Source organism: Bacillus rossius, chromosome 1 (assembly GCF_032445375.1).
Source record: "Bacillus rossius redtenbacheri isolate Brsri chromosome 1, Brsri_v3, whole genome shotgun sequence".
In the NCBI taxonomy this organism is placed as follows: domain Eukaryota; kingdom Metazoa; phylum Arthropoda; class Insecta; order Phasmatodea; family Bacillidae; genus Bacillus; species Bacillus rossius.
The window spans coordinates 120,651,450-120,673,593 of NC_086330.1; the positions used below are offsets into that span (position 1 = coordinate 120,651,450).

The window sequence follows — 22,144 nt, forward strand, 5'->3', positions numbered from 1 at the left end:
GAAAATATTGTTCAAATTTCATTAAAACAATGTTTTGAATGATTCACGATCAAAATAAAGTCTCTCGAGAACAATGACTTCTTTTTACTGCTTTTTTATTATCATTTACCAAAAATTGACATCAGCACAAAGGCCACATCTTCCGACCTCAACACTGTTCCAGATAATTCACAACACAAAACAAAAAAAGTATGTTGATTTGAGAAAACAATTATACTTATACCGAATATATACTTATACCGAAATGTCCAATGAAAAGGTTATTTATTACTATTATCAAATACCATGATTTCACACGAACTCATGGTACAAGCCAAGTACTTACATTCTTGAATGACGACAAAATGACTCATGTTTGCCTCGTTATGGGCTTAACACCGACGACTGCAGTCAACAAATTCTAAATAAAATGTCCAAAAATGTTTATAAATCAGCGCCGCACGGACCTCAGCCGCGAACTTTTCTTTTAAACTACATAATTATATTGCATTTTGAGCCATAGCCTGACTGCGACCATTCGGTACCACAATCACAACATGACTAACGACCGACCTGACTACCTCCACCCACGGAGGAGGGAGATGGTCATGTGTCAACAACAACCAATAACATACAAGCTTAAGATGCACTTTAAAAAAAATCTGCCAATCCAATAAAAGTCACAAGTAATGAAAAAACTCTGCATAAATTTATGAGTTCCCACGCTCGGCGGGGAACTACCGTTTCTGTCTCTCTTACATTTCAGGGCATACCTGCCTCTTTTTCTCTCTCTCTAATACTGATGTAATTTTACCATAACATTGCATCATTATGCTTTCAAACAAAGGAAAATAATAAAAGTAAAATATGACTACACTTGAAAACTTAATCAAGTAGGTAATAATGCATTTTTAGCAGCTTTTACAGTTTAAATTAAGTGAATTAAGAGACATACTTCAAAACATGAACTACCATTGTATTTCACAACACAATAAAATGACAGAAGCTATATTTTTCACACACTATTCTTAAGTTATAAAATTTAAATGCACCAAAATTACTGCCTTGAATAATAAATATGCAATTTAATGTTCCCTAAAGTAGGGTAGTAAATTAATTACTTATGACTGACATATTAACATATTACAATTCCCTAAAACTCATGCTGTATATTTTACTTACATATTTTGAAGTATAATTTGTATTTTTTTTTTTTAAATACATCAATAATAAATTGTGACCCAAAACCCAAAAGAATATAACTAATGTTTTACTATAACAATTTTGCATGTTCCAAATTTAAAATCAAATGTAAGGTTTACAGACTCATACCCACTGACAGGTTACAGATGATGGGGAAATCTACAAACAATTTACTAAAACTAACTCCCTGCAGTTTCATTTATTCTGCAAGACTAAACTGGCAGACTGAGCCGTTCCTTTACCCTTTCACAGAATAACTCCACAATGTAGGGACCTCAGGTCCTGCCTGCCCAGATATAGTTTAGCGTTATCTACAAATACCTGGTGAACCATTTTCAACACTTTTTCAGGACATTTTAATAAAATTTTCTCACATTAGAAAACTTTTTAAAATATTTTTAGTGATAATTTCCACATTATTTAGGTAGAGTGTCAAAACTATTTATATTTAATGTGCGACTGTAAACTGACATGAAGCGTCAAAAAATTAAAAGCAAGTCAACAAAATGCTGCTGGAAATTAAAGCTTTGTGAATTATAGAACCATAACTATTTATTTCAAGACATTTTCATAATTTTAGTAACGAGACCTCCAGTTTCCTTACTTTTTTGGTGACCTGTAAATATTCACAAGCGAGGGAGCGCTAGGGTTTTTACACTGATACACTATCAATTGCCCATCTTTATGTCAATTGTTGTACTAATACTGATCTGGAATTAGCCAGTCTCTCATGCGAAACGTAGCTATACGACTAACTGATGTTACTGTTGACAGGCTTGAAATCTGTAGCAAAGGGTGATTAGTTGCCTGTTGTGGTATACAAAAACTTTTCACCCTGATCTCCAACAACTAGCAGAATTATTTTGAAGCTGCTTTCCTTAGTCACAGCCGTATATACTCATGTACGTTAACTCTAGGTACTATATGTATATTTCATTACTTTAGCAGCAGAATAGTAAACCAAAAATGTTAAATCTGCGGATACTAATTGTTAACCCTAAACATGCATAAAATACAACACACAAAATGTACATAATAAGCTATTCATTCATACTAAAATGTCAATTTAATTGTTTGTTTTAAGGTTCTCCTGATGACAAGGCACAGCTAATGTTTGATATGTACGACATCAACAAAACAAGACAGCTTACAAAAACTGATTTCAAACACATGATCAGGTAAGAACTTACGTAAAATTATTTTTAGTATTATTTCTTTGCTTCCCAAATATAATAAACTAACACAAGTAGAAACTACTAACAAAAAATTCAAATAGGTATATAAATATTAAAATATACATGTACTTTTCAAAATTAACTCCAGAAAACCCAAACTTAGGTTCAAGTGTTAATTTGAGATGCTTGTTAGTCTGTTTAAAAAAAGCTATGGCTGGCTGACACATGCTTTTGCAGATGTCCCTGAAACTGATACTATCTGCCGATGCTGTAGATGTAGATACTCAGTGGCAACACCCACATGTTTTACTCATTAAATCTGGGAGAGTAAAAAGCAGCAAATGCAGAAAAAGCAGTAGACAGCAGTATCTGCCTCGCCAGATACTGCTGTCTACTGTAATACTAGGATTATGATGGAATGAAAAAAACCAGGGGACACTTAATATGTTTTAAGACAAACCACCAGGATTAAATTCAAATTCCTGGCGGATGTGTAAAGAATAATTTTGAAATAATTAGTGAAATATATATTTAAAATATATGGATTTTATTGGATATTAGGTTTTAAAATATATAATACACTTTTTTCAAAATTTTGTACTTTTAATATAGAGTTAAAAGTACTCTATAAATAACCTAATTGAATGGATATTAAAATTTGAGAAAAAAATATAGATATTTATATTTTATTTTAGACAAACTAATAATGACTTGGAAGATATTTTCCTTTGACATTGTATTACAGTTACAATTAAAATAGTTACTTTTTTATCAGGGTATAATTTGGTTAAGAAAAATACTACATAGTTAAAAAGGCATGATACTGAATGACGTATTGTAAATGCATATGCAATAAAGTGAAACAAACCTGTTTCGGGTGTGAATCTCCGAGCCAGGTCCTTGATCGAGACGGTGAGCACAGACGTGAAGGAAGGCGATCTGAACAACATCGTCGAAGACATGATGACACAAGCTGGACTGCAGCACAAGGTAAGAGGATCATCCTGCACCTGAAACAAAGTTCCCTCCTTAATTGTTAATAAGAATGAATTAATAATAAATTAATGAACTAATAAATAAACTAACTAATGAGTTATTGAATTAATCAATTAACTAATGCTTAACCATTAATGATAATCAATTAATTAACAATTAATGCTAATAAATTAATGCTTGTTGACATTTGGTTCATTAGAGAAGATGAGCAGTGATAAGCAAAGGAAAGGAGCAATGACATTTAGAACGAGTGAGGGAAACAAAATCCACCGGCACACAGAAACATTTACCACTTAAGATGCTGTCTCACATGCCAAGTCAATTTTTTTTTTGTTTTTTTTTCATTGTTACTTTTATCTTAGTTCAATACTTCCTTTAATTTTATTGTTCTCTCACAAATACATTTTTATCACAATATTCACTTAGTGTAATATCATGGGTATAATCCATCTTCGTAATCATCATCACTCACGCAACTTTTTACACCCATAATATTACACTTAGTGAAAATCTGTTGAAAATTTGTTGTTGTGGCAAAACAACAAATGCAAGGAAGTATTGAGTTACCATTTTATAAATAGCCCTGAAAAAAATAAAATCTCAACATGGTGTGTCAGACTTGAGCCTTAAGAAAATTCCAGGTTCAACCCTGCCAAGAATCATTCCCAGATCACCTCAGAAGGAAGTGAGTGATTAGACAGACCAACCACATTGCACATTACCACAATACCTGGAACACTTTTGTATCATTTCTTTTACAAAAATATTCCTATGACCAATACAGGCAAAAATTGGCGTCAGCGATTTCCAGCGTCTGCTAGCAGACTACAAAGACAAACTGAACTACACCCATCTCAACTTCACCGGAGTTCCTGGGCAGCCCGCCAGTGTGAACACACGAACATCGTTTGTGGCAAAAGCCCAGGAAACATTTAGCAACTTGTACAGGCAAGTATAGCTACTCTTGACAATTCGGTATAGCTAAAAATTTAGAAAAATGTCTCTTAAAAAGGGTAATAAAACGTGTTTACAAAATATCAGCAATGATTAAAAATATAATTTTTAAAAAATTTTCATCATGTAAAAAACATACTATACCCTGATGTAATTCAATCCCAAATAGGCAATTCAAAAGTGTTTTACAGAATTTTAACCCACTGTCTTAAATTTCACTAACTTGTGCAAAATGGTACGTAAAAAATATTTAAGGAATGCAATACGAAAAAACCAAATTATTCACTTTTAAGTAAAAATGGTATTTTATTCTTAAGTTACAGTACTGTTCTAAAGTTCAATAATCTAGCTTTAATATGCACTACAATTCCTTTCTGATCATGCATCAAAATGTATGTATGTACATATATACCAACTTCATCTAGTGGCTAGTTTGGACCATGAAATAGATGTTTAGAAAATGGACTAGTATGTAAAAAATAAAGGCAGTAGTATTGGTTACAATTTTTTTACTGCTACTTAAATGTCACTTAAACATGCTAACTGCTTATCTGTATTCAATAAATTTCATAAACAAACATTTTCGTTCATTGTTCAACAGGTGAAATAATTGTTATATGCCCTAATATAAAAGCATTTTCAAACTTACTAGATGGTCTATTTTATTTACATTTAAATTCTATAACCAATATTACTCTAAAAACATACTATAACCTCCACTACATTAGTACAGTCAGCCAATTCATATTTTAAATCAAGGAACCAAATATAAAAGAATAAAACTTTAGTGTAAATGTAAAAAAATATATTTTAATATCATATCTTACAAAATTTTGGAGCTAAATTTAATAAAGTATGAATCCAGTATTATTTACTTTTTCATGAACTATTGTCTTCAAATCATCCTTTTTTTTTTTTTTTTTAAAGGAAATTTAACATTACATTTATTAAATTTAAACCAACCCCATTTGAGACAATAACTTGAATATTTTCTTAAAATTGTCTAAGGTGTTAAACGTGAAATGTTGGATACTAGCTTGTTTGTAGTTTCATATTTTTTTCTAAATTAAGAGATAAAAGCCAAGCAGAATTTTTACCATAAATGTATTTGATTACAGACAGCCAGGAGATGCAACAGAAGGAACACAGGATTCTGAACCCACTACGACCCTGGAGCAACAGAAAACGCCACCCAACACCAAAAACCTGAGCGCCACCCCTTCAAAGAGACTCGCTATACAACGTCTCATCGAAAACTACTCACTTACAATCTTTTGGCTGACTCTCTACACACTTGTCGTGTTGGCAATATTTGCAGAGCGAGCCTACTGTAAGTACCATCCAACAACACAATGGAAAAAATTCATGAACTTTCTGTTTTAAGATTTTAGTAAGGATTAAAAGGTTTTATAAAATTTAAATAACCGGTACCTATTGAAGTGCTTTAGTACGGTCCAGAGCTATGGTGATTATCAATGAGTGGTGACATAATAATGTTTATTAAAAAAATATTTGTTACATAATTTTAATTTTAATTGTTCTAATAATTTCATCCTGCCTTATAATATGTATTTCTGTATATTTAAATTCATTCTATATTCTACTTTAGATTCATCACAGGGTACCTATCCCTCAATTTAATCAAGCATTATGTTGAAAATAGCTCGCCCAAGTGAGTTGAAACAAAACAACTTTTTGTGTTGATATTCTCACGTCAATAAATACTTTACGGCAATGAATGGATTATACAAAAAATTTTATAGTTTAGTTTGTGAGCTTTACACATGCTTACATAATGTAAGGGTAATTATAATATGACTGTAACCGAAATTCACAAATTAATAATCCTCCTTTTCTAACATTATTTTTTGTCTCCCTTGGTATTCATATTACTAAAGTATTCATATTTTCATTTCATATATAGAACCTCCTCACCAACACAAAAATGTGTCCACTTTTCCTGTAATATATATATATATATATATATATATATATATATATATATATATGATTATACAATATCTAAAAGACGAAACTATAATGCTGTGAATCGTTTTTCTAACCAACTTAAAATTTCCAATATATTTTCCCCATACGATGATGTAGAAATAACATATTATCAAAATACTATAAACAAATCTGGTATACATTTTAGAAAGTTTCAAAAAATCACAAATTGCCTGGTGCCAGGATTTTAAAATAATTTTGTAAATACAAAAATGGATGCATAAAAAAATTACTATAATGCAATATTAATAGTTTTTAACACTTTGAGTACCATGGTAATATATGCATTTATATGTGATCACACCAGCCTATTTTAGAATTTTTAAAAAAAATTTGGCATCTTCAAATAAAAATTTAGCCATATATAAAATTTTATTAATAAATTTTTATGCTTTTAAATTCAGGGGAAAAATATCTAAAACACCGTTATAAAAATTATTTTTGTTTTTATTTCAATAATTCATGATTTTGCTATTTGAAAAAAAAAGTCAGATGGCCCTTCTATTATATTTAGAATCATGCAAATATTCACGAATTATATTAAATTTTTTTCTAAAATTACATTTAATTATATTATAAAATGTTTTAAATATAAAATTATTATAATATTCATAAATAAATAATTACATAATACATATGTTATATGCATGCAAGCATAGACATTTTACTCACACACTTTTTTATGTATCAAATATCATATATTTTTGAAAAACCTATTTTTGATTACCTACACCCATTTTGGTTTGGTCATTACAATTAAATTTTTTTAAATTATATTCTGAAAATTATGTCCTTACAAAAATAAATTTTACTTATAAATAAACTAATTAACAACCTACAGGAATCGAACAATAAATTTCAACTTTCCATTATAAAATATGGGTATAGATATTACCCAACATGTTATGTTCAACCAAGATTCATGAAGATTCATGAAAATTCATATAAATAACCAGTAGGCCTATATGCATATATAATTGTATGTTTATCTACAAAGTTATATAACCGATACTGATACTGTTTATCTATCAGCCTTTACAAAAATATTTCATATCTCACAACAAAAATTGTTCTAGGTAAATCATGTGCTTTAAACGTGAACATTGACATTTTCTTATACTTAGTTAGAGATAAATTATGCATTATTTGCTTTGGTGTGATAGTCACGAAAGCATTCAGGCAAACAGAGGCACTTCACATGTGGGACACCACCAAGTTGTTTCCTTTCTTCCTGTTTTGCCAGTGGATGCTTTAGTTTTTACGGAACACACCTTGCAAACTCGTGTTGGGTTCATCTTCTTTTCTGTGGCCGGAATCTTTTCCAGGAAATGTCACAACATTTTGAACAGTTTCACTGTGCGACATAATGCTACCTTTGGCGGCAAAAGCTTCTCCAACTTCTCTAATAAAGTTGGAAAGATGGCAGTTTTTTTTCTCTTCGCCATTTCTCGTTTCCTTGTACAGGATAAACACATTTGTAACTTACATCAGAAGCATGTGAAAAAATAGCTTTTTCCACCATTTCAACTGTTTTCGGTTGAAGGGATAGTAAGCAATCATTTGATCACTTCGATCAACACCTGTCTTGTGAATGTTCTAATCTAAAACAGCTTGAGGTTTTGTTTTCATCACTTTCCCATTTTTTGACTTGACATCAACTTCGGATGTTGTAGCCTTATGCAAAGTAGTGAGTGCCAAAACATCTCTGGTGTCTTTCCACTTCAAACATAATAAATGCTTACGCCGCATTAAAACCATTACATTTTTCTGAATTCTTGCTTTTACTATTTCTTTTGGTAGCTGTTTTCTGTTGGTCATACATGTCCCTACAGCTAAAGTTTTCTTGCTCCACAAAAAATCAACGAGTGCTGGAGAACTGTAAAATCTGTCCATGTAGACCACATGACCTTTGTCAAAATTATCAGATAAAAATCTTTGGACAATAGACATAACGATGTTATCCACATTCGTTTTCCCGCAGTAAACTTCCATTTTTAGTACATAACTGGTAGATGAATCACATACAATATAAAGTTTCATGCCATATTTTTGCGGCTTATTTTTCATGTAAACACGAAACTGAATACGGCCACGAAAGCCACACATGCCTTCATCTATCGTCAGATTATAATAAGGCGCAAATGAATGGGAAAACTTTTGAACTAGATGATCAAAAAATGCCCGAATTTTGTGCAAAGGATCATGATTTGGCTGTCCCCTTTGTATGTAAGTATTATCATCATTCAAGTGAAAATTTGACAGAATAGAAAAGAAACGATTTCTACTCATTATAGATGCTGGGAAAGGAGTAGACAAAAAATCATTTTTGACCAGTAGTGTTTTGAGATCACTCTTCTTCACCAGACACATATGAAAAACAACTGCAAAAAAATGATAAATTTCACATAGTTTTACTGGCTTCCAATTAGAAAGCAGACTGTTAGGTTTCAATTGTTTTGTACGCCTCAGTTTATCGACAACAGCAGCAGTGTATCTATTTGTTTCAGTTTTCATGTGTTTGATCATTGAATCAGGAAGAAAAATTGAAAAACAATCAAATGCAGTAGAAGATCTATCAATATTAGCAGTCACTCCTGTATGTTCTTGAAACACTGGGAGCTGTGGTTGTGTATCTTCATGTGTCCAACCAAGAGCAGTGTCACTCTGACAGTCACTTGACTTTTTGTATACTTTGGTTGGCGGGCCAGAAGCAGACTCACCTAAAGAAAAATTGTGTTGTTCAGTTTCCGACTCACTGTCGTCCGAGTCCTCGCATCTGCATCTATAACAAAATATAAAAATTATTAGGTACATTTTCAAAGTTACAAAAATTGCATTGAAGGAAAATAGTAACGATTTATTTTTATATCTTGTAGTAAATATTTAGAAACGTAAACTAAACTTGTAAATATAATTTACAAACCTGTTCTTGACCGTAAAAATTCCGGGTCTAAATCCGAGTCGTCTGCATCACCTTCAGAACCAGAGTCGATAAAGTTTTCATTTAGTATTTCGCTTTTACCACACTTATCCATTTTTCCGTTTCTTACAGAAAAAACTTATCATTACATCACACGCGTACTGAAACCCCGCACGTAAAAACTGAAACAAGTATTTTACACGAAAGTAAATAGATAGCGCACGCTGCACTCACTGCAAAGTGAATGCTGGCGCAACCTCCTGACAGCGCAATAAACGAATGTCCAGTTAGTTCTCAAAACAGCCACAAGATAGTAGCACCAGTCTGTAACAAGCCAGCAAGAGTTTAAAGGCAATTACCCAGCTACCAAACCCGAGATATACTCGTTGGCTAACTAGCAAATATCATGTAAATGGCAGCCCGAGTTACACTCGGGCTTGGTCTAACAGTTATTCATGTGATGCCCGAGCTATACTCGGGCATGGTACTCATAAAGTGTTAAAACTGACATCTATTAAAATTTCAATATAGAAAACCTCCAGTTCATTATTTGGGTCCCCATTAAAAATTCATCTTTCGACAGGCAGTATTACTGACTGACATGTTCATTCTTTCCTTCGTGCGAATAAAAACTACATCCTAGTTAACTACTTTTTCCGGAAGTATAAATAAAACTTTCAAACCACAGGGCATCTTGCTATGACTTTGAACTATTCAGCGATATGACACTGCAGCTAACTTCGTGTCTACACAGAAACCAATTGGACGACTACCATCAGTAGTATTGGATCGAAAGTACTCACAAATTTGTCCATGGCATTTGCGAAAAACTTTTGCAAACAAGTTGGAAATCTTCATCATCAACAAGCTTCTTCAAAAAACACAACCCAACCCTTTCTTGTCCTGCTAGGCCAGGCCTCTGCCTCATATAAAATCTTAGTTGTGGACTGCAGGTCCGAGCTCCGTTGTGGCCGATTAGCGAATGCCACAGCTGAGCGTTAGTCTCACTATTTGCGCAGTAATCCCCACCTCCACTTCCTGACATTATAAGCAAGACGTCGGAGACATTCTTGCATGCAAGCACGCACCGCAACTCCAGGTGTGTGTGTCCCCGCTCACCAGAAACATAGTACGGGCCATTGTATTTCACGCAAAGGTTCACCTATTACTTTTAACTCTTTCCAATACACACGGCTTCGCTTCTTATGTCAGTCAACTCGCCAAAAAAAAGTTCCGCCTGTTTTTCCAATATTATTATACCAAGATTTTAACATTACACAGGGATGGAAACAAACTGACTAACTCAAATTACTGACTACTGACTGGAACAAGGAAAAAACTGACTTTAATGACTGGAACAAGGCGAGGAAAACTGACCAAGTAAAAACTTATTTAAACTTTACCATGCATCAAAGATGCAGAAAAAAAGTACAAATTTCTGGCATCCACCATCCCCATAGCCAGCCAACTCACACCTTAAACACTTCAAAAATTATATTCATACAAATCTATACTAATATTATAAAGCTGAAGAGTTTGTTTGTTTGGTTGTTTGTTTGAACATGCTAATCTCAGGAACCACTGGTCCGATTTGAAAAATTCTTTCAGTGTTGGATAGTACATTTATCGAGGAAGGCTATATTATATTAAATTATCAATAACATTAGGAATCCTTACTAAAAGTCCAATTTAGAATCAAATGCGTTGGAGGGGGTTAGATACAACATACAGTACACGTACGAAGTGTGTGTTGACAATGCCGCAGGCGCTAGAAGTGCAGGCGCTAGAAGTTTATTTCCTATTGCCTATTAACATTGTTGCCACGCACTAGATGCCTTATCATTCTTAATTTTCCCATACAAGTAAAAAACACCCGTGTGATATTAACAACGAAGCAATCAGTACCCTCATATAGAATACATAGAGATAGTGTGAGGTATATATGTAGATATAAAGAGATAAATACAGATAGAGAGATACATAGATATATAGGACTATAGATGTAGATAGATATAAATATATATTTAGAGACATGGATAGATTATTTGTATATGTGTAACTACTTCAAACATATTACAAAACAAAACTGAATGAGGCATTGCAATGCATGCCGAGCATTAGCTAGATAATGGAATCTTTTCAATATTAGTAATCCCTTATTTTTCAGTTTTTTTTTTTTTTTCTATATTGCTTTATAGAGTTTAGATTACATACAGACCAGGTAAATAACTATAAACTGGCAGAACGTCTGTCGGGATCTGAAAGTGATATAAATTATTTTGCACACTTGACATTCAAATTAAGAAGACATTTACTAACTACATCTGATCTCTAAACAGTTCCCCTTCACCCTGTGTTCAGCCCGGGCAACGCTGGGTACTGCAGCTAGTATAATTTATAATACTATTTACATAGTCATAAAGTTCACAAACTGGATTGTTACAAACATTTTCATAAACTTATCAGTTTTCAGATGTTACATCATTATCAAAACAAAACTTGTTACATGCTATGTCTATTATATAACAATGTCCATTAAATTAAGCATACTAAATATATTAAATTGCATTAGTTACAAACACCGCTGACCATTCACAATAATCATAATATTACAGCACACACTAATTTAATTAAATCTGTCTAGTTACACTGTTTGCGATATAGTACACTTTATTACTAAACAAATAATCTTAATATTTGTAATATTGCACTTAAATTGATACAAACATTGTTAGCAATAAATGTAACCATACACACATTTTACTTAAACTTCTTAAAATTGCATAAATACCATATAAAAAATATTGCAGTTACATACAAAATTATTTCACGAGGAAACATTTACTCTCAGTTTCTTAATGCATCATATAAGCTACTTTAATGGAATAAAACAGAACCAATACACAAAGTATAATTTTTTATTTGTTTGCTTTTGGTTTTTTGTTGAAAAAACTTGTAATAAGAGTTGACTTTCTTTTCTCTAGAGACCTCTAGACTTTATCAGCATGTTTTTTTTCTTTTCCTCTGTCTCCTCCCTTACTTTTGTTACACTTTCCAGCATAGCTTGGGCCACACTAGCAGCCACCATATCCTTCTCCTTGAGTGCATCTATCAACAACCTATCAGCAACGCTTCTCTTCTCTTGCTCTTCAGATCTTAACTTCTTCAGTGTTGCCTCTTCTTCTTCAATGTTTACTTTTTCTGTTTTCAACTGTTGCTGGAAGTCTCTCTCGACTGCTATTCGGTGTTCTTCTTCCTCTTTAACTTTCTGTTTCTGTTCCAAACGTTCCGTACGAGTCAAATTCAGTAGCTCCTTAGTTATGTGTACTAGATGGACGTTATCATCGTATACCTGATGGAGTGCACCTTTAACCTGCTGATAAGCATCCAGAACTCATTCTGACATATTAGCTTTATCACACGTCAAAATTTGCCCAGACCGTGAAAAACCTCTTTCAACATCTGCACTTCCATGTGAAAGTGACAAAGCAGCTTTCACTACTTTCATCACTGTGGGGAATTTCACATCTTCAGAATTATTTTTCCTCTTAAAGAACTGATTCCAGTACACATCTATGCGGCTTTTCTGGCTACCAGATTCATCTTCCTCCAGTGCCAACAATTTCCACTCATCTGCAAGTATATCTTCGGCAACAACAAATGGAAGTGATCTTGCCACTTTCACTATTTCTTTGTGACTTCCCTCTTTGACACGGTTTGGTGGAGAAAAACACTGTAGATGCGTAAGTAGAGGCTTGGACAACAAGGACGATTTCATGAAAAGGTCTTTACATGAAGCAGTAAAATGCTTTCTAGTTTGCATCATAAATATCTCCCTCTCCTTCTCACTCACTTTCTTCAGTTCTTCATGCACACCATTGCCACAGCATATTTCTTTCAGTGGTAAATAATGCTCAAAACTGAAAGCTTCTACAGAGTTTTCAGTTCATCGTAAATGATGTGAACCAAAGGCTCTTCTTTTTTAAATTTCCCAGTAAAATTAGTAAATAAACCAGCACTTCTACAAACAAACATTACTTCAGCTCTCATAGTCTTGTCTTTCAAGAGTCGCACAATACTCTTGTATTTGAATGACTTCATTAAATGACTCTTATATTTAGGAATGTAATCCATAAAATACTTGATGACAGCAGGCCGTTGCTCAAGAAGTCTTTCACCTGCACTCTCCAAAGACAACCATCTTGATGAAACATGTTTGATGAAATGGTGATGAGGTACATTCACATCCGTCTGAACTTCTGCAAAATTCTCTCTACGAGCAGGCCAGCCATCAAAAAAATCATGAACAAGAAAGATGAGGTTAGAAGCATCATCTCCAAACTCCAAAATACCACTGCGGAAAGCATTGTGTACAATATGTATGTTACAAGTACCTATGTCTACCATCTCTTTTCTTTTCGTAAGAACAAGAGAATCGTTCATTAGCCGAGTAACAGACTTATTTACATTATGGCCATCATTACTGAGCATTAACAAATTGGCACGAGGGAGCTGAGCACCATCCAATGCTTCACTTAATTTCACATAAATATCACTGGCTGTTGCTTTTCCCAAATAAAATGTCTGCAGATGCCGTGTAACTGTGCTCTCTTTTTGTTTTGACCAATACTTGACTGCAATTTGTAGTTCTTTCATGGAAGCATTATTGGTTGTCTCATCATAACATAAAGTAAAATACTCCCCATCCATATCTTCTAGCATTTTTTTTTAAATATGGAGCAAGAGCATCTGTTGTTAAGTATCGAGCTTTGGTCCGATGGACATGGCTTCAAAAGTTTCACGGATGTTTTCACATGATGCTGCAAATGAAAAACCTGCAGAAATAGCTTTCAAAACCCAAATCAGTTCTGCTCTTGTTCTGTTACACCTGACAAACTAAAACCACTAGTACTTGGGCGTGCTATAGTCAAGTGAAGCTGTGATGCTGAAAGTATCAGTTTACACTGTTCTTTGTGTTTCTTATTTGCTGCATGTTGTTCAACTGCTTCAAAACCCCATGTAATATTGAAAGTCTTTGAACACACCAAACAAAACATTTCTGTTTCATTCGCTTTGCGTCCCCACTCCGAAACACAATAACCATTTTTATCAGTCTTTTTCAGCCAATCTGAGCGAAAGCTACACTTCCCCATGGTTCAGATTCAAAATTCCAAATATCACTGTATCAATTTCCATCCACTAAACTGAATGCATCTGCAACAACAAAAGGAACAAAATCACCATCTTAACATTTATATAAATCTATTAAAGTCCTAGTACAATGATCCAATCAATACTTTGTCCTATTATACCCAATGCTCTGTTTTTGATTGAATCATTGTGCTCAAGACTTCAGTGCTTCCATTATTAAGCATAAGAGCACTTAAAAAGCCATCAGATATGCTTCATTGGGCATTGATAGGTATGTGTACTTACTGCATTGGTCCAAAAATGTCTTCTTAGAAAAAAAAACAAAGGTAAAACTACAGAAAAACCGACTTTACTGACCATTTCTCATTTTTACTGACTAAATACTGACTTTACCAAAAAAAAACTGACTTTTACTGATTTTACTGACCAGTTTCCATACCTGCATTACATTTACATTTAAAATAAAAACCATACAAAGTATACTATTAAAAATTACTAAAATATAAAATACAACAAATATTTAAAATAATAAAGTTTAACCGTGAAAACTCAGTTTCCTAATCAGACCAGCAGACTTGTCACAACTTCAATAAAGTCAATAGCTAAATTCCCTTTTTTAATAATAATTTTAATGTAAAGAAAATAATTGAGTATCTTAATTATTTACCTTAGTTCTTTATATACACTCCTCAAATCAATCAATGAGTGTTTACATTATATACTGTTCTGTTCTGTTTTTGAATTTGTGTTGTCTATTTATGAGTCCTTTTTCTTGGTTATTATGTTGTATGTGTGTTTTTTGTTTGTATGTAGTTGTGTTATTTTTTTATTGTGTTTGTATTCATTTGTATATTTGTCTTATGCTTACCATCGAAGGCATTCTTGCTGTAGGTAAGCATGTTATAAATATAAATAAAATAAACAATTTTTTTACATGTGCTTATGTAAGTATTTTCAAGGTTTTTTTTGTGTCAGTTAACATATAAATATTGAATCTGTACTCTCAGGTAAAAGACATGTTACAAAATGTTAATTTTTAATGAGAGCAAGTTTTCAGTTTGTTTTCAGGTTCCTTTTTCATTATAGGACTTGCTTTATGAAACTTTAAAATGTTATTACTGGTATTCTTTACTTGGCAAAAATACTATTTCCAAGATTATAGTTTGTTTAAGGTGCCAAATTGAATTCATAAAAAAATGGACATGTTATTTACCTCTGGGATACAGAAAGTGGCCATGAATACATATGTCATTCTGCAGTGTCTTGTAAGTGAGGAAAAATTTAATGGTTTTATTTTTAGGACAATTTAATGGGAGATTACGGTATTATTTTGTTTTTACATTATCTTCATTCATAAAAATAGAGTATTAGGCAACAAATATGAAACTAAATAAATAACCTAAATTTTATTTCATAAAAACAGAATCATTCTGATTGATAATTCATAAAAATATTGAGGATTATTCAACAAATATGAAACTAGATAAATATATACATTTTTATTGCAATAACATAGTCTCATTGAAACCTGATGCACTTATAAAATAAAACCATTAGTAATCAGCATGTCTAAAACAGAACAACTTAGAAACAGAAAAATAAAAAATAAATTAGCAAATTTTTCTGTGTAAAAAATGGGCCAATGTCATTAATGTAAAACCATGTTACTAATACCAGATGCAAGATCAAACAATGAAGTACTAATAATTTTTTCCAATCTATTTAGTTACATTTTGGTACAAAATTAATGATAAATTACATTCAATGAATTTAACATAATAAAAGATATAATGTTAGTAATTTGAGTGAAGTTTTGTCAAATTGCTGATTGCTTTCATGTTTGTAGCTACATTTCGGTGCTAAACGGTGTATCAACTTGTATTTTGGTGTAACTGCTTTGTGGTGTTACTTCACCACTAATCAGCAGTGGAGCCCCGTGACGGATGATTGCAGACTACTCAGTGGAGCGGGAGCACTCGGGGCTGAGGCGCATCGCCGGCTACGGGGTCACGGTAACACGCGGTGCAGCGTCCGCCATGATGTTCACCTACTCCACCCTGCTGCTCACCATGTGTCGCAGCACCATCACCCTGCTCAGGGACACCTTCCTGCACCTGTACATCCCCTTCGACCTCGCCATCTCCGCGCACAAGTACATAGCCGTGCTCGCGCTGCTGTTCACAGGTCAGCCCCTCTCCTGCTTTCTAGAATCTGCGAATTGTGATTTTTCAGTTCGAATCGAATTTCAAAAAAATTCACGAGTTTCGAATTTTTTTCAAATAGAATTTCAGAATATTTATTAAAATAACATAGATCATTTAAAATGTTTTAACATACCACCTTTGAAAAACTTGTCACATAATTCACAGTTTAAATCAAGTAACTAAAATTAAAGTGAGACTATATTGAAGAAGCACAACCAGATTCTCAAAAATAAAATAAAAAAATTAAATTTATGTGTCTGTAGCACTAACACAAATCACTTCGCAAATCATTTCAAATTGGGTAATTATGTAGAGTAGCGGTATTTGCGAGAAAAAAATATGTCAAAAATCCTAAAATACTTTTATTATATGCTCTTTCACTTCCTCTTTTCATTAAACCCGGCGGAGATAAGAAATTCCGAATACTTTTGGAGATATCGCCGTTCTTATTTTGCAAACCAAGACCTGTGCAATCATTCGACCGGCGCAAATTTTTTTTTATTTTGCCGTGTGTTCGTGAATGCCTAATAATTAATTAAAATGGTCGATTAGGTCAGGTCAGTTACATTATAAATACTTTCAAACTAAGCGTACATTAAAAATAATGTTAATTAATTTTAATGGTTGTTTAGTTTTAAAGTATTTATAATGTAACTGACCTGACCTAACAAACCGGGACAAAGGATGAACAGTAGAAACTCACGTAAATTTTTTTTTACTTATAACTTGCGCAACAATATCCAAATAAAAAATAAAACATTAAATTTGAAACGTTAAAAACTCACCTAAGTTAGAGGCGGATTACTCGTAAACAAGAATCAATGGTGAACGCCACAAGAAAAAAAAATTCATACTCGTAAACAAAAAACAATTGTCAAAGCCGCATGAATGCACAGGTATTGTGATGAAAATTAAAAAATTCGATATCTCCTAAAGTATTTGGAATTTCTTATCTCCGCCAGGTTTAATGAAAAGAGGAAGTTAAAGAGCATAGAATAAAAGTATTTTCTGAATTTTTAAAAATTTTTTAACAAATATCGTTCAACCATTAAAATTAAAAAATTTGATATCTCCTAAAGTATTTGGAATTTCTTATCTCCGCCGGGTTTAATGAAAAGAGGTGAAAGAGCATATAATAAAAGTATTTTCGGATTTTTAACATGTTTTTTCGCAAATACCGCAACTCTACATATTTACCTCAAATTATCATGGAGAAAGGTGAGTTCATCGTCATGGTGCGGCAACAACAATTCTCTGCGGCTGGTAACTATGATGCCTGCTGTAGAGAAAACTCTCTCACTTGCTACCTTATTTAGAATGTTAGATTTTAAAGGATAAAAATATAAATAAAAATATGACAATAAGGAAGTGGTACAAAAAAATTACAAATTTACCGTTTTTATCGCTTAAGCATCGCACATTTTATTCTAAAATCAAGTTTATAATTAGGGGTGAGACCGAGGGTTCACTCTTAGCTGAGTTTTGAAATAAACAAACACCATTGTATCACTGCGCCGCGTCAGCAAGTGATAGGCAGAATTAATCTTGCGCGCCAAGCACTAGTTGCAACACACACACTTCAGTACAGTCGATGCTAATAAAATAACGGAGAAGTAATATAACAGGAAGCACCATAGCACTTTGTTCAGCGTAGGTGGTTCATTTGCGAAGAAAAAACTATGCACTTTACGCCTAATAGCCGTCTTCACAAAATCATCACACGTTTTGATAACAGGATACTCAAGTTTCCGTTTCTTCCCGGGAGTTGTTAATGTCCCAGTGTCCTGTAATTCTTCCTTGCACGAAGCACACTACTCTTCGAAACACCCATAAATTCCGCAGTTAAACTCGCGATATCGTTCACACGACAATCCGTATATTTGTCTGAAAATGTTTTAAAAACATTCAACACAATAGTTTTCTGTGCACTTTTCAAAGGCTTTCCCGTTCTGTGCTTTACAAAACTCGGTCCGGCATCAGCCATAACAAACCGTGCGCGCGCAAATCCGAAATACAACTGTTGCGCCGGGCATCAACTGTACACTGTACACATGGCGTCTGCTAACATAATTGTAATTAAATACTTGCTGACACATTAAACTGTATTGGATATTAATGGTGAAACGCTATAATGCTATATAACAACAATTGTCATAAAAAAGGCAGTGTAAAAATTCTTACAAATGATACGTAACCAAGGGACTATTTCTTGCGCACGAATAATGTGCGCGGCGGCCAGCAGCCAATGAAAATGTTTGTTTACAAGAGGCTTTGTTTATTCCAAAACTCAGGTAAGAGTGAACGGAGAATACTATTATGCAAAAAAAAAATGTAAAGTAATCCATAAAAACAAAACCTATTCATGGAAAGTACGTTTATTTAAAAGTAGACTTTGCGAAAGCACACGAAATTATTTAAATTAATGAGTGATGCAATAAAACAATTTTATTCAACGTAAAAACAAAGAAACCAGTAACAAGAACGTGATTATAACGATACGCATAACGATCGGGCGGGTTAACTCGGTTCCTGACAGAGCATGCGCATGCATGCAGTCTGCGAGCTATCGATATCAATTTTTGACTACGTGTGCACGCTCTATACAGGAATACAGGAATCAACACAACCAAACTGGCGCTGCTAACGCTTTTATAAGCGGTATAAAACAACTCCCGAGACGTTAAAGATGAAGTTTATAACTTTTTAAAAAGTCTTTAAAACATGATTTACACATCAGATTACTTTGTAATAGAATTAATTAAGTTAGTAAGCAGTTTTATCAGAACGAACGGCGTAAACTGCGTAAAGCAATAGGCGCGTTGTAAACAACGGGAATTTATTGCATTACATCAAATGAGGTTAAAACGGGACAGAAATAAAATGGTTCAAATAACGTGAAAACGTAAAGAACGGTAACGTAAATAAGGGGTTTCGCTGTATAATTTTTTTTAAGTGGAAGATGTAATCATCCATTTACATTTCTTTAAAAAATGGGGGGGGATGTCTTATATTAGTGTATCCGGGCCAGATTTTGCAAGTTGAATTATTGTAAAATGAATTCGATTTGAATTGACGAATCAAATATCAAAATATTCTAACTCGAATTCGGAAATTTCGAATATTCGCAGAACCCTAGTTTAAACACCATAAATTTCTCTTGCCAAAACTAGTAACACCTTAAAACCACTAGCACAAGACTAATGTGAACAGAGAAAATGATACACAATTGTCACTAACACATATGTGTATTTTGTCACTGAAACAAAACCTACTTAAATAAATAGAAAGTTGTGATCATCAAATGTTTCAGTTATCCATGTAGTTGGCCACGCTTTCAACTTCTACAGCATTTCAACTCAGACAGCAGATGATCTAACATGTTTGTTTCGCAACTTCTACCATGCGTAAGTACCTGAGCCTACTGTGCAATACTACTTAAGTAATAATATGCATCTTAATCTCACGTGACCTTACTAAGAATTTTGGCTGAACAAGGAACTCTTTTGATTATCTTTTCTAAAAAAGCAAACATTATTTTTCAGTATGTTTTTATTTACCATTTATTTATGGTTAAAAATTTAATATCTTATAACAGCGGTTCCCAATTTTTTTTGGCCATGGAACCCTATGATTGACTTTTCATTTGGCGGAACCCCAACTCCTTCAAAGAAAGTTATATCACAATAATTTTGCCTGCATTATATGACATTCGTCTTGACTCACAGAACCCTTGCGACCGTGCCACGGAATCCCACGGTTCCGCGGAACACCTTTTGAGAACCGCTGCCTTACAGGCTAAATGTACTTGGCTATTTTTTTTAATGGCTGTAACATATTTGTTGTGTATGTAGTACAGTGAAACTGTACTACCCACTGCTCAATATGTTTAAGTGCTCTATACACAAACATAATTAATTTGACTATTTTACAAAGTTTTCCTTCTAAACTTTTCAACACTGTTTCAGTGTAACTGTTTTGCAGATGTGGGTTCAATGTGCATTTGATTGAAAGCCAACACTTCCATTTAGCCTGCCGACGACTGCTGTTCCAATTGCATGAGAGTTTGTGCAGTAATACGACACTGGACTCACACTCCAAAGGACCTTGATTCATATCCCAGACCAGCCATCATGATTTTTTGTTTCCCATGGTTCCCGAAATCACTCTAGGCAGATATTGAGACGGTTCCTGACTGCTGGTCATGGGAGATTTGTTTGTCAATATCCCGTCTGTATCGCTTTACTGTTAATGTCACTAATTACCTCACAGTGATGAGACGTTAAGACAAAATTAAATTTAAAAAATCTCTAATAAAGATGCACTGTGTTAAAAAACATAATATCTCGTAAGCTTAGTAATGCATGAGGAAATAGGAAAGTATGACAATTCTACAATTTAAAAAGTCTGCAAAGCATTCAGCACAATCCTGTCATGTGTTACCTCTGTATTAGTCCAGTCAATGAATGCTCAAAAGGGGGGTGTAGAGGGAAATGGAAGGAACTCAATTTTTGACTTTGGGATTTTGTTTGGGCTAGTAAGGAGGTAAACATACTAAAAGTCCCCACTTCTAGGTGATGAGCGGGAGGGAGGGGGGGGGGGGGGGCATGTTGAAGGTCCCTTTTTTCGGTTTTTTTTATATCTCGGAAACTATACGCTCTAGTGAAAAGACCAATCTATACTAAAATATAGCTGATAAAATTTTCCACAAAATTTATTCGTTTCAATTTTTCTCTATCTCGCAAAGTTTATGAGATATTTGCGTTCAAATTCGCTAATTTTTAGGGGGGAAATGTTTTTTCTTACGTTTTTTGCCCTATTTGACTAGATAACCCTTTATCCGTTCGTGGTACGTAAAAGTCACGCAGAAAGAAAGTTGTAGATAATTAAATTTTTCTTCAATCATTGTAAAGTTAGAGCAATTTTACCTTTTTGTGTAAATCGCGAGATTTTTCAGAATAGTTTAACTTCTGTATTTTTCGCTATTCCACTGCTCTAACTATATATAAAGTAATATATACATATTTATGCGTATAAATAGTATGTAATATATATAGTATATATGAGTGGCACATAAATAAGTTATTTGTATACATGTATATATAATGTTATTTCAGGTACATATATAGTTCTGCAAAAGTAATATTTTTTGGTATCGTTTCATACTATTTTTGGCACCGGGAATCTAATGGAAGAACTTTCAGGGCTCCTTTGTAGAGATACATTACAGTAGAGATGCACCTCCATAGAAGAGTTTTGTGGGGTTCTATTCACGTCAAGTGAGCAGCACAAAGATTTTGGACAAGCCCGCCAAATTAAGGATGCAGCTGATGTTACCAAACTAATTCAGTGGTTAGGGAAATATTTTCCCTTTCCGACTTTCAGCGACATCATATCCATTGCGACGGGGGTGGTTGGTGACAAAACAATCACATGCTACAATGCTGTTACAGTTGGTAAAAAAGCAATAGCTTAAATGGCGAGTTGCCCATTTTATAATATTAAACTGTCTCGAAAAAATCTAGCACTCCCTTTTTTGACTGTAAGCTCGTCAATCA

At 33.4% G+C, this 22,144-nt stretch overlaps 2 protein-coding genes across 6 annotated transcripts in view; one reads left to right on the forward strand and one right to left on the reverse strand.

Annotated features, from left to right (window-relative positions):
• The window catches only part of LOC134543307 (dual oxidase-like), a 129,572-nt gene that overhangs the window by 89,614 nt on the left and 17,814 nt on the right, over positions 1-22,144 (forward strand). For all 3 annotated transcript variants that reach the window (XM_063388239.1, XM_063388256.1, XM_063388248.1), the window contains exons 20-25: positions 2,267-2,360; positions 3,254-3,347; positions 4,138-4,305; positions 5,430-5,637; positions 16,339-16,569; positions 19,900-19,993. In XM_063388239.1, coding sequence (XP_063244309.1) covers positions 2,267-2,360; positions 3,254-3,347; positions 4,138-4,305; positions 5,430-5,637; positions 16,339-16,569; positions 19,900-19,993 — 889 coding nt within the window. The remainder of the gene's footprint in view (positions 1-2,266; positions 2,361-3,253; positions 3,348-4,137; positions 4,306-5,429; positions 5,638-16,338; positions 16,570-19,899; positions 19,994-22,144) is intronic.
• LOC134543321 (GPI mannosyltransferase 2) overlaps positions 1-22,144 on the reverse strand; it is a 151,181-nt gene that overhangs the window by 87,741 nt on the left and 41,296 nt on the right. For all 3 annotated transcript variants that reach the window (XR_010076918.1, XM_063388269.1, XM_063388277.1), the window contains one exon: positions 3,226-3,367. The gene's annotated coding sequence lies outside the window, so the exon portion shown is untranslated. The remainder of the gene's footprint in view (positions 1-3,225; positions 3,368-22,144) is intronic.